The sequence below is a fragment of the Oncorhynchus mykiss genome, chromosome 12 (genome assembly GCF_057628025.1).
Source record: "Oncorhynchus mykiss isolate SJ-2025 chromosome 12, ASM5762802v1, whole genome shotgun sequence".
Classification (NCBI taxonomy): Eukaryota; Metazoa; Chordata; class Actinopteri; order Salmoniformes; family Salmonidae; genus Oncorhynchus; species Oncorhynchus mykiss.
The window spans coordinates 1628073-1641453 of record NC_143033.1 but is presented as its reverse complement, the minus strand read 5'-3'; the positions used below and the strand labels follow the sequence as shown (position 1 = coordinate 1641453).

At 41.9% G+C, this 13381-nt stretch overlaps 1 protein-coding gene across 3 annotated transcripts in view; it reads right to left on the bottom strand.

The window, feature by feature from the left end:
* The window catches only part of cntfr (ciliary neurotrophic factor receptor), a 538142-nt gene that overhangs the window by 331944 nt on the left and 192817 nt on the right, over positions 1-13381 (bottom strand). For all 3 annotated transcript variants that reach the window (XM_036936729.2, XM_090191542.1, XM_090191543.1), the window contains exon 2: positions 6348-6429. In XM_036936729.2, the coding sequence (XP_036792624.2) occupies positions 6348-6429 (82 nt within the window). The remainder of the gene's footprint in view (positions 1-6347; positions 6430-13381) is intronic.

Sequence of the window (13381 nt, the reverse complement as noted above, 5' to 3'; positions counted from 1 at the left end):
AGTAGCTTGCATCTACAGTAGCTTGAATCTACAGTAGCTTGCATCTATCTACATGTTTTTTCTGAAACAATGCAGGCTGTAGAGGAGTTACTAAATGTTTAATGATGATATGGAAATGTAATGTACAACATTTTGAGATATCAGCTGATCTAAGAAGAGGTCTTAGATACATACATTTGATTTGAAATTTGATTTGATTTAAGGATTTTTTGCTAGAAATATTAACGTGTATTTATGTAGAGCCGTTAATAATAATTACAGTGACACCATTGGGTTCCTCTCAGAACATCTGAATGGCCTGATGGTGTCCAGATTATATCTTCTTACAAGTTCTTTGGCACTCTACCAGGCCCCAAGTCTTTATAAAGTTAGTATTTGTATATTTCATTTATACTTCATACAATCTTAAAGTTAAAACTACTTCATAATGTGGCTGCTTGGCTAAGGGTCATTTTAACACTGCATTATAATTGCCTCCATCCCAGCAGCCATGACAACACCTCATGTGGCTAGGAAGAGACAACCACAGAGACACATGCTATTCATGTCCGTGTTTAGCCAACAAATAGTTGTGATAATTAAACCAGTTTAAATTCTTGGAGATTAATACTCAGGCCAGTATAAGACAATTACAGCTGGTGGGAAAAACTCTTCTTTTTTTTTCTTTTTTTACCCCTTTTTTTTCTCCCCAATTTCGTGGTACCCAATTGTTTTAGCAGCTACTATCTTGTCTCATCGCTACAACTCCCATTCGGGCTCGGGAGAGACGAAGGTTGAAAGTCATGTGCCCTCCGATACACAACCCAACCAAGCCGCACTAACCCTAACCCTAACCCTTCTTAACACAGCGGGCGCATCCAACCCAGAAGCCAGCCACACCAATGTGTCGGAGGAAACTTCATGCACCTGGCAACCTTGGTTAGCGTGCACTGCGCCCGGCCCGCCACAGGAGTCGCTGGTGTGCGATGAGACAAGGATATCCCTACCAGCTAAGCCCTCCCTAACCCGGACGACGCTGGGCCAATTGTGCATCGCCCCACAGACCTCCCGGTCGCGGCCGGTTGCGACAGAGCCTGGACACGAACCCAGAGTCTCTGGTGGCACAGCTGCCGCTGCAGTACAACGCCCTTAACCACTGTGCCACAAAAACAAACATTTGGCTGGTGAGAAAAACACATTTTGCCATTAAGAAGAAACATTTGGTCATAAAAAGGGATATATCAGACTCATACCATGCTGACAGATGTTGATTCAGTATATCAGACTGATACCATGCTGACAGATGTTGATTCAGTATAACAGACTGATACCATGCTGACAGATGTTGATTCAGTATAACAGACTGATACCATGCTGACAGATGTTGATTCAGTATATCAGACTGATACCATGCTGACAGATGTTGATTCAGTATAACAGACTGATACCATGCTGACAGATGTTGATTCAGTATAACAGACTGATACCATGCTGACAGATGTTGATTCGTAGTTTGACCTTCCTACAATATCACTCAAATTAGTTTGATATATTACGATTGGTATGGTTAGACAAGACGGAAGCTTACTCATGGCAAAAAATGAATGTATGGTGTTTGGTTTTGCGTATAATGCAAATGTCTAGCAACCCAATGTTTGTGCGTTTTAATCTGATCACGGACAATTTTGCGACTACTTAGCGTGTTAGCTAACCCTTCCCCTAACCTGAACCCTTTGAGTTAACTCCTAACCCCAACCTTAACCTTAACCCTAACCCTAACCCCAACCTTAACCCTAACCTTAACCTTAACCTTAACCTTAACCCTAACCCTAACCCCAACCTTAACCCTAACCTTAACCCTAACCCCAACCTTAACCCTAACCTTAACCCTAACCCCAACCTTAACCCTAACCTTAACCTTAACCCTAACCCTAACCTTAACCCTAACTTTAACGCTAACCTTAACCTCTAGCCTAGCTACCATTAGCCACCTAGCAAACATTGGTGTTAGCCACCTAGCTAACAAATTGGAATCCGTAACATATCATATCATACAGTATGTTTGCAAATTCGTAACAGTGTAACATTTATAATTCGTAACATGTCATATGAATTGTAATCTGTAACATGTCATATGACATGGATGATGGGCGTCCACCAATGAATATATACCATGAGAAACGTGACGTATTTATGTTACGTCTATGTTACGTCTACCCCTGAGTCCAGGTTGACAATAGAATGGCATACCTGTCGTTCATGATCAACAGGACATCGGTTATATAGATTTCCAATGTCCTCCACTATCAACAGTTAGTATACAGTTCAATCGGAAAGTATTCAGACTCTTGACTTTTTCCCAAAAAATTTTTACATTGCAGCCTAATTCTAAAATGTATTTAAAAAAATACTCAATCTACACACAATATCCTATAACCGCAAAGATAACACAGGTTTTTCTACATTTTTGCAAATTTATCAAAAATTAAAACTGAAATATCACATTTACATAAGTATTCAGACCCTTTACTCAATACTTTGTTGAAGCATCTTTGGCAGTGATTACTACCTCGAACCCTTCTTGGGTATGACGCTACAAGCTTGGCACGCCTGTATTTGGATGGATGGGAAGCGTCGCTGCACAGCTATATTCAGGTCTCTCCAGAGATGTTAGATCTCCTACGTTGTCTCCTACTCCTACGCTGTCTCCTACTCCTACGTTGTCTTGGCTTTGCTGTCTTGGTTGTATGCTTAGGGTCGTTGTCCTGTAGGAAGGTGAACCTTTAGTCTAAGGTACTGAGCGCTCTAGAGATGGTTTTCATTAAGGATCTCTCTGTACTTTGTTCCGTTCATCTTTCCCTTGATCCTGACTAGTCTCCATGTCCCTGCCAATGAAAAACTTCCCCACAGCATGATGCTGTCACCACCATGCTTCACATTAGGGATGGTGCCAGGTTTTCTCCAGACGTGATGCTTGGCATTCAGGCCAAATAATTAATTATTCAAATCTTGTTTCTCATAGTCTGAGAGTCTTTTAGTTGCCTTTTGGCAAAGTCAATGCGGGCTGTCATGTGCCTTTTACAGAGGAGCAGCTTCCGTCTGGCCACTCTACCTTAAAGGCCGGATTGGTGGAGTGCTGCAGAGATGGTTGTCCTTCTGGAAGGTTCTCCTGTTTCGTTGGTGCAGTCTTTGTCGATTTCAGGGCTGCAATTGATCATGAACTGTTACTAGGTAAACTCAAATGGTATGGTTTTAAGTCTGCAGCTCTATCCAGGATGGAAAGCTATATATCCAGGAGAAGGCAAGACGTGCTATTTAATGGTAGCTTTTCAAACAGTAAAGATATACACTGTGGTGTTCCTCAAGGAAGTTCCATAGGACCACTTCTCTACTCAATCTTTACTAATGATTTACCTTCAGTAATGAACAAAGCAAGAGTGGTCATGTATGCTGATGATTCTACAATGTACAGTGCAGCACCAGAATGTAATGAGCTAACAGATGTACTGAGCAGTGAACTAAGAATAGTGTATGAGTGGCTTGAACAAATTGGTGTTGAACATTTCTAAAATGAAAGTTGTTGAATTTGGTTCAGGACAGATGCTTGCTGATGACCCCCAATTGCATTTGTTGATGAATAGATTGAATGTAGAGCCAGTGAAAAACGTAAAATACTAGGCGTCATGTTGGATGCAGGTTTATCATGGTCAGAACACAATAACACATATTGTTATTAATAAGGGAATTGCTGTTACAAGAAAATATTCAGAATATGTAACATCTAGCACACTGAATCAGGTGATTCAATCCCTGGTCCTATCACACTGAGAGTACTGTCCAGTTATATGGTCAATCCCTGGTCCTATCACACTTAGAGTACTGTCCAGTTATATGGTCAATCCCTGGTCCTATCACACTGAGAGTACTGTCCAGTTATATAGTCAATCCCTGGTCCTATCACACTTAGAGTACTGTCTGGTTATATGGTCATCTGCAGCAAAGAAAGATATAAAAATCTCCAAATGCCTCAAAAAAGGGCTGGTAGATTAGCTCTTCATTGCTCAAAACAGGGCTAGTAGATTACCTCTTCATTGCTCAAAACAGGGCTGGTAGATTACCTCTTCATTGTTCTATCCGAATGAATATTATCCAAATGCATCAGAATCTCTCATGACTTCATGTTGAAATCAGATTACTATCAAGTCTTGTGATTTTCTTTATGGATGTTTTATTTTACAAAAAAACACAGTATTTTTCTGGCCAGTTAGTACATACTAGCAACACGCATAACCACCTAACCAGACAGGCAAATTCAGGGCAACTAAGACAACCCAAGCCAAGGACAAATCGCTGAAGTCTACAGTTTTATATAGAGCCATAGCTGAATGGAACTCTTTACCAATCCATATTTAAATCCACCTTCAAGAAAAAACTAAAATAACTTCTAATGTGATAGACCATATGACTAGACAGGAAATAGAAAGAACATCTAATGTGATAGACTATATGACTGGACAGGAAATAGAAAGAACATCTAATGTGATAGACTATATGACTAGACAGGAAATAGAAAGAACATCTAATGTGATAGACTATATGACTGGACAGGAAATAGAAAGAACATCTAATGTGATAGACTATATGACTGGACAGGAAATAGAAAGAACATCTAATGTGATAGACCATATGACTAGACAGGAAATAGAAAGAACATCTAATGTGATAGACTATATGACTGGACAGGAAATAGAAAGAACATCTAATGTGACAGACCATATGACTGGACAGGAAATAGAAAGTACATCTAATGTGATAGACTATATGACTGGACAGGAAATAGAAAGAACATCTAATGTGATAGACCATATGACTGGACAGGAAATAGAAAGAACATCTAACGTGATAGACCATGTGACTAGACAGGAAATAGAAAGTATCAACTGAATGTTAAATGTGTTTCCTGTCAAGTATTTGAATTATCTGTATTGTCTACTTGTTGAATGTTTGTGAAGTCTTGATTTGTGGTTGTTTGTAATGTCTTGTAGTTGGTGTTGGACACGAGGAAGACTATCTATATAAGGTCCCACAGTTGACAGTGCATGTCAGAGCATAGACCAAGCCATGAGGCCGATGCAATTGTCCGTAGAGATCTGAGACAGGATTGTGTTGAGGCACAGCTCTGTGGAAGGGTACCAAAATATTTCTGCAGCATTGAATGTCCCCAAGAACACAGTGGCCTCCATCATTCTTAAATGGAAGAAGTTTGGAACCACCAAGACTTTTCCAAGAGCTGACCGCCCGGCCAAACTGAGCAATCGGGAGACAAGGGCCTTGGTCAGGGACGTGATAGTCACTCTGACAGAGCTCCAGAGTTCCTCTGTGGAGATTTTTGTATTTTTTTAAAACATTTTATCAGGATCCCCAGCAGCTAACACCATAACGCTAGCCAGGTTTGTGCCTTCCCAAATCATGTCCAATCAATTGAATTTACCATATGTGGACTCCAATCAAATTGTAGTAACATCTCAAGGATGATCAATGAAAACAGGATGCAACAGAGCTCAATTTTGAGTCTCATAGCAAAGGGTCTGAATACTTGTATTTTCTGCTTTGTCATTTTGGGGTATTGTGTGTAGATTGATCAGGGTATTTATTAAAATAAGGCTGTAACGAAAACAAAAACGTGGAAAAGTCTTGCGGTGTGAATACTTTACGAATGTACTTTAGCTATAGATATTATAGATCTCCAGCTCCTTGTATTGCTGTTCTATGTTAAAGTGGGTTATATCTGTGACTGGAAAAATTAAAGGCTACCTCCCTAATAGTACCATATTCCCTATATAGTGGACTACTTTTGGGTGGGGAGGAGGTGTAGAATGAGTGAGGGCTGTGAAGGAGGAGAAGAGAGGGAGAAGAGGTGTACGCAGAGAGACAGGTGAGAGACGACTCAGCACGGTATGTCTGTCGCCCTCTCACTGTGTTACCTCTAGTTATCTCTGCTCTCAGCTCCTGACACAAACACCACCACAACCTGAGAGTGCACAGAGGCATGAGATGAGAGAGGGAGAGGGAGAGGGAGAGAGAGAGAAGGAGAGAGAGAAGGAGAGAGAGAGAGGGAGAAGGAGAGAGAGAGAGCGAAGGAGAGAGAGAGAAGGAGAGAGAGAGAGAGGGAGAAGGAGAGAGAGAGAGAGAGAGAGAGAGAGAGAGAGAGAGAGAGAGAGAGAGAGAGAGGCTATGCATCTCCCACCAAGTCTCCATGGACAGGTGGCAGAGAGAGAGCAGGCTCTGAGCTCACAGTAGAACATAGAACACAGTACGAGGGGTGGGATAAGAGCGGAGGGTTGTCGTATTACAGCGTTGGGTCTTACCTGTTTGGCTGCGTCTCTGAGCGTACGCCACCACCACAGCAGCTAGCACCACACAGCACATCGACGTTACGGTGTTGGCCATCTAGAGAAATAGACACAGAGGAGAATGTCAGTCTCTCTCTCCATCTCTATCGCCCCCTTTCAATCTCTCTCTGCCTTGCTCAATCATTCAATCTGTCACTACCTCTCTCTCCGTGCTTCTCTCTCTCTCTCTTTCTCTCCTTGCTTCTCTCATTTTCTCTCAGGGCTAACACTCTACATGACTACAGGGCTAAGCAAACTTAGGCGTGACATGCCTTCAACAAACGCTGACACTTCACCTCCAATTATATTTGATGAAATTATGAAAGACAATAATTGTAATTTTGAATTCATTTGTTCACCTCTTCCATTTCATTGTGGAAGAGGTGAACAAATTATTGATGTCTATCAACAATGACAAGCCACCGTGGTCTGACACCTTGGATGGAAAATGACTGAGGATAATAGTGGATTATATTGTCTCTACTAGAAAGTGTGCCCCCTCAGGCCTGGAGGAAAGCTAAAGTCATTCCACTACCTAAGAATAGTAAAGACCCCTTTACTGGCTCAAATAGCCAACCAATCAGCCCGTCACCAACCCTTAGTAAACTGACCAAATACAATGCTATTTTACAGTAAACAATTGACAACATGCTTTCAACACGCTTATTGGGAAGGACATTCAACAAGCACAGCACTTACACAAATGATGGGCTATTTTGTTAGACTCAGCTATATCATAACAGTTCCTGTCTCTTCATAAAGACACATTCCTACTGTTCTCTTCCTTTCATGAGATCTCCCATTGAAGCTTTTTAAAGGAGTAGTAACATCAACCGCTCCTTTCATGAGATCTCCCATTGAAGCAAGATCAAAGTTTGGACTATCAATCTGTTGCTTTTAGAACTGGTGGGAGGGTTTACAATATTAAATAACCATTTCAAGTTTAAAACAACACCAAAGATTTGAGAATATTATTCTACTTTATATATATATATATTAAACAAACGTCACACACACTGTGCCCCAGTCCCCCAACTTTTCTGACCGTTTCCGCATGTAATGGCTGAGGGAAAGATTTTGTGTGTATATATCTTTGTGCTCCATTTAGTTAGTCTGCCTTTTAATTGGTTTGTTTAATCATTACAATGAGGAACGGAAGCTCTACCACCGAGACGGTCCACATCAGACCTGGAAACACTTTACTACAGCTGCCATGTCTGACAGCAGAACAAAACAAAGCAGTGTGAACACAATGGGAAGATGTGCATTGAAATGGGAACATTAGTCTGGTCAGGGTTGGGCTCAATTCCATTTTATTTTCAGTCAATTCCAAGAAGTACACTGAAATTCCAATTCTCTCCAATGCTTTTCAACGAGGACACATTATTATTGGAATAGGACTTTGGTTTTCTTTCTGAATTGACAGAAATTGAAATGGAATGACCCCAACCCTGATTCTGATTGTACTTGAAATCCCAAAAAGTTTCTCAGCTGTTTATGTAAAGACAACATTAATGGAGACGGGTAGAGGATTCTAAATCACAGGAAATGTATTCTCTAGTTCAATGCTTTTGCAAGGTACTAAGGTGATTCAAACTGCTTCCATTTCCCACCTGAGTTACCATAACACTGCAATCATTAGGGCCTCATCCAGTCTGCAGAAGAACAGTGTTACTCTGCTCAATTTGACTACAAAGTCATATGAAACAGACCAGGAGTTCGGCCTTTCTACTTCCTGTTCCTATAATGATCTGACCAGTTCTATCTTAGGGATGTATCCCAAATGCCACCCTATTCCCTATATAGTGCACTATTTGCTCTGGTCTAAAGTGGTGCACAATATAGGGAAGAGGGTTCTATAGGGCTCATGTCTAAAGTAGTGCACTATATAGGAATAGGGTTCTATAGGGTTCTGGTCTAAAGTAGTGCACTACATAGGGAATAGGGTTCCATAGGGCTCTGGTCTAAAGTAGTGTACTATATAGGAATAGGGTTATATAGGGCTCTGGTCTAATGTAGTGCACTATATATAGGGAATAGGGTTCTATAGGGCTCTGGTCTAAAGTAGTACACTATATAGGGAATAGGGTTCCATAGAGCTCTGGTCTAAAGTAGTGCACTATATAGGGAATAGGGTTCCATAGGGCTCTGGTCTAAAGTAGTGGACAATATAGGGAATAGGGTTCCATAGGGCTCTGGTCTAAAGTAGTGTACTATATAGGGAATAGGGTTCTATATGGTTCTGGTCTAAAGTAGTGGACTACATATAGGGAATAGGGTTCCATAGGGCTCTGGTCTAAAGTAGTGCACTACATATAGGGAATAGGGTTCCATAGGGCTCTGGTCTAAAGTAGTGGACTACATATAGGGAATAGGGTTCCATAGGGCTCTGGTCTAAAGTAGTGCACTACATATAGGGAATAGGGTTCCATAGGGCTCTGGTCTAAAGTAGTGCACTACATATAGGGAATAGGGTTCCATAGGGCTCTGGTCTAAAGTAGTGTACTATATAGGGAATAGGGTGCCATTTGGGATGCAGCGTGCCATCAATCTCTTCTGAATGGAAATTAAATCCCTTATATTTCAATTAATTCCAAAACCCAGTTCTGGTTCAAACAACTTGGTGGAAGATCCTGAATGAAAACCTTCTGAGACTCCGCACCGTCATGGTGATTGACACCTCGTATTTATTTCATCTTTACAGAATTAGAAAGCGAATGACGGGGTGAAATTAAAACTGCATCCCCAGTCAGCTCTATCCAATCCACATCTCCCTGTTTGCCTGGCTCTGTCAGAGTCCAAAAGGGAACCCTATTCCCTATATAGTGCACTACTTTAGACCAGAGCCCTATGGAACCCTATTCCCTATATAGTGCACTACTTTAGACCAGAGCCCTATGGAACCCTATTCCCTATATAGTGCACTACTTTAGACCAGAGCCCTATGGAACCCTATTCCCTATATTGTCCACTACTTTAGACCAGAGTCCTATGGAACCCTATTCCCTATATAGTACACTACTTTAGACCAGAGCCCTATGGAACCCTATTCCCTATATAGTACACTACTTTAGACCAGAGCCCTATGGAACCCTATTCCCTATATAGTGCACTACTTTAGACCAGAGTCCTATGGAACCCTATTCCCTATATAGTACACTACTTTAGACCAGAGCCCTTTGAACCCTATTCCCTATATAGTGCACTACTTTAGACCAGAGCCCTATGGAACCCTATTCCCTATATAGTGCACTACTTTAGACCAGAGCCCTTTGAACCCTATTCCCTATATAGTGCACTACTTTAGACCAGAGCCCATAAGGCTCTATATAAGAAATAGGATGTCATTTAGGACATATTCTGTCTGCTTCTCTCTGTCTCTTTGTCAGTCTAGAAGTGGTATTTAGCTCATCAAAGCAGGAACAATACTCTAGATATGTGGCAGCTGAGAATATTTTACTTAATGGTGGCCTCTGGCTCTCAGCATCCCCACTCAGCCTCAGAATCCTCCTTCTTATCCACACATTTAGGACCTCATATTTATTTATTCATTTCTTATTTCTCCTAGAAGCTGAATAGGCGTGTTGGCTGGTTAATTAAAATGTATAATTCATTGCTGTATTGAATGGTTTCCTGCTTCTCTTTGTGAAGTCCAGTGGAAATTTGCATTTAAATTGGAAATCCCATTGAATTGTGCAGGGATATGTTTTGGTATGATGCATCACAGAATAGAAGGATGAGAGGAGGAGAGGAAGGGAGGAATATTTCACTGACAGCCCAGTTTTATCCCCCTCCCGCCCATCTGGAAGACAAACACAGGTTTATGCTGCCTGTCTTCCTGCCTTCAACTGATAGAAATAACACTCTGTGAGAGGGGATGGATGTGTCTGACTGTTCCCGTACGGAAGGCAGGCTCTCATGTGGTAGCTACAGTTTGGGATGTTTGGCTGAGCATTAGGAACTGCTACCAACTCCAGCCAAGAAAGCTGCATTCCAAACCGCCACCTATCCCCTATGGGCCCTGGTCAAAGAAGTGGGGAAATGGTGCCATTTGGGACACACTACAGCTGTAGGGATGTGTTATGAAGTCCAGTCATATAACAGTATTTGTATACATCTCTCCATACAGTCTATGTTTACATCTTCCTCTGAAAGCGTTCTACACCGCTACATCTCCAGTCTCACTGACCCTGAAACTGGCCCTGGATCTGACTCTGGAACTGACCGTGACCCTGGCACTGACCCTGACCCTGCCACTGACCCTGGAACTGACCCTGGAACTGACCCTGGAACTGACCCTGGAACTGACCGTGACCCTGGCAAGGACCCTGCCACTGACCCTGGAACTGACCCTGGAACTGGCCCTGGTCAGTCTTGAACTGACATAACACTCCAATAGTCTGATTTGTGTTCAACTGACAGAACTCTCCAATAGTCTGATTAGTCTTCAACTGACATAACACTCCAATAGTCTGATTAGTCTTCAACTGACAGAACACTCCAATAGTCAGACTAGTCTTCAACTGACAGAACTCTCCAATAGTCTGATTAGTCTTCAACTGACAGAACTCTCCAATAGTCTGATTAGTCTTCAACTGACAGAACACTCCAATAGTCTGATTAGTCTTCAACTGACAGAACACTCCAATAGTCAGACTAGTCTTCAACTGACAGAACTCTCCAATAGTCTGATTTGTGTTCAACTGACAGAACTCTCCAATAGTCTGATTTGTGTTCAACTGACAGAACTCTCCAATAGTCTGATTAGTCTTCAACTGACAGAACTCTCCAATAGTCTGATTAGTCTTCAACTGACAGAACACTCCAATAGTCTGATTAGTCTTCAACTGACAGAACACTCCAATAGTCTGATTAGTCTTCAACTGACAGAACTCTCCAATAGTCTGATTAGTCTTCAACTGACAGAACACTCCAATAGTCTGATTAGTCTTCAACTGACAGAACTCTCCAATAGTCAGACTAGTCTTCAACTGACAGAACTCTCCAATAGTCTGATTTGTGTTCAACTGACAGAACTCTCCAATAGTCTGATTAGTCTTCAACTGACAGAACACTCCAATAGTCTGATTAGTCTTCAACTGACAGAACTCTCCAATAGTCAGACTAGTCTTCAACTGACAGAACTCTCCAATAGTCTGATTTGTGTTCAACTGACAGAACTCTCCAATAGTCTGATTAGTCTTCAACTGACAGAACACTCCAATAGTCTGATTAGTCTTCAACTGACAGAACTCTCCAATAGTGTGAACATAGTTTTGAATGTAACCTTTATTTAACTATGCTAGTCATCTCTGTTCATAATTTGGCCTTTATGACAGCTGAATACATGGATCTATAATCACCACCTCAATCAATTCCCGACCGGAGTGAGATCCGACCGGAGTGCCATTTATTTGCCTCTGTCCCATAATTAAACAGCTCCCCAACATCAAGCTTCCCGGTGCTGAGACAGTAACTATCTAATCAATCACTCAGGACCCAGGTTTCACTATTGATTACAAAGGCTATACATTTTTAAGCTATACATGTGGATGGCATTTGGCTATACATGCAGGCTTTCCCTTGACACAAAGTGAATAATGATGCTCTATAGACCATGTAAATGATGTCATAGTGGAGTCTAGGGACTGCTACTATAGACCATGTAAATGATGTCATAGTGGAGTCTAGGGACTGATACTATAGACCATGTAAATTATGTCATAGTGGAGTCTAGGGACTGCTACCATAGACCATGTAAATGATGTCATAGTGGAGTCTAGGGACTGCTAACATAGACCATGTAAATGATGTCATAGTCGAGTCTAGGGACTGCTGCCATAGACCATGTAAATGATGTCATAGTGGAGTCTAGGGGCTGCTACTATAGACCATGTAAATGATGTCATAGTGGAGTCTAGGGACTTTTACTATAGACCTTGTAAATTATGTCATAGTGGAGTCTAGGGACTGCTACCATAGACCATGTAAATGATGTCATAGTGGAGTCTAGGGACTGCTACTATAGACCATGTAAATGATGTCATAGTGGAGTCTAGGGACTGCTACTATAGACCATGTAAATGATGTCATAGTGGAGTCTAGGGACTGCTACTATAGACCATGTAAATGATGTCATAGTGGAGTCTAGGGACTGCTACTATAGACCATGTAAATGATGTCATAGTGGAGTCTAGGGACTGCTACTATAGACCATGTAAATTATGTCATAGTGGAGTCTAGGGACTGCTACTATAGACCATGTAAATGATGTCATAGTGCAGTCTAGGGACTGCTACCATAGACCATGTGAATGATGTCATAGTGGAGTCTAGGGACTGCTACTATAGACCATGTAAATTATGTCATAGTGGAGTCTAGGGACTGCTACTATAGACCATGTAAATGATGTCATAGTGGAGTCTAGGGACTGCTACTATAGACCATGTAAATTATGTCATAGTGGAGTCTAGGGACTGCTACTATAGACCATGTAAATGATGTCATAGTGGAGTCTAGGGACTGCTACTATAGACCATGTAAATGATGTCATAGTGGAGTCTAGGGACTGCTACTATAGACTATGCAAATGATGTCATAGTCGAGTCTAGGAACTGCTACTATAGACCATGTAAATTATGTCATACTGGAGTCTAGGGACTGCTACTATAGACCATGTAAATGATGGGTTCTGGCCTGTCTTCAACACAGATAATATTTAGGTGCAGAGAAAACAGGGTTAACAACACAATCTAAAGTGTATGAAGCAAAAAATCAAACACAACAGAGCACAGAGGAGCTGGTTGAGTGGAGACTGGCTGGGTGGTGGAGGCTGGATGGAGGAGGCTGGGTGGGTGGAGGAGGCTGGCTTGGTGGAGAATGGCAGGGTGGTGGAGGCTGGATGGAGGAGGCTGGGTGGGTGGAGGAGGCTGGCTGGGTGGAGAATGGCAGGGTGGTGGAGGCTGGGTGGGTGGAGGAGGCTGGCTGGGTGGAGAATGGCAGGGTGGTGG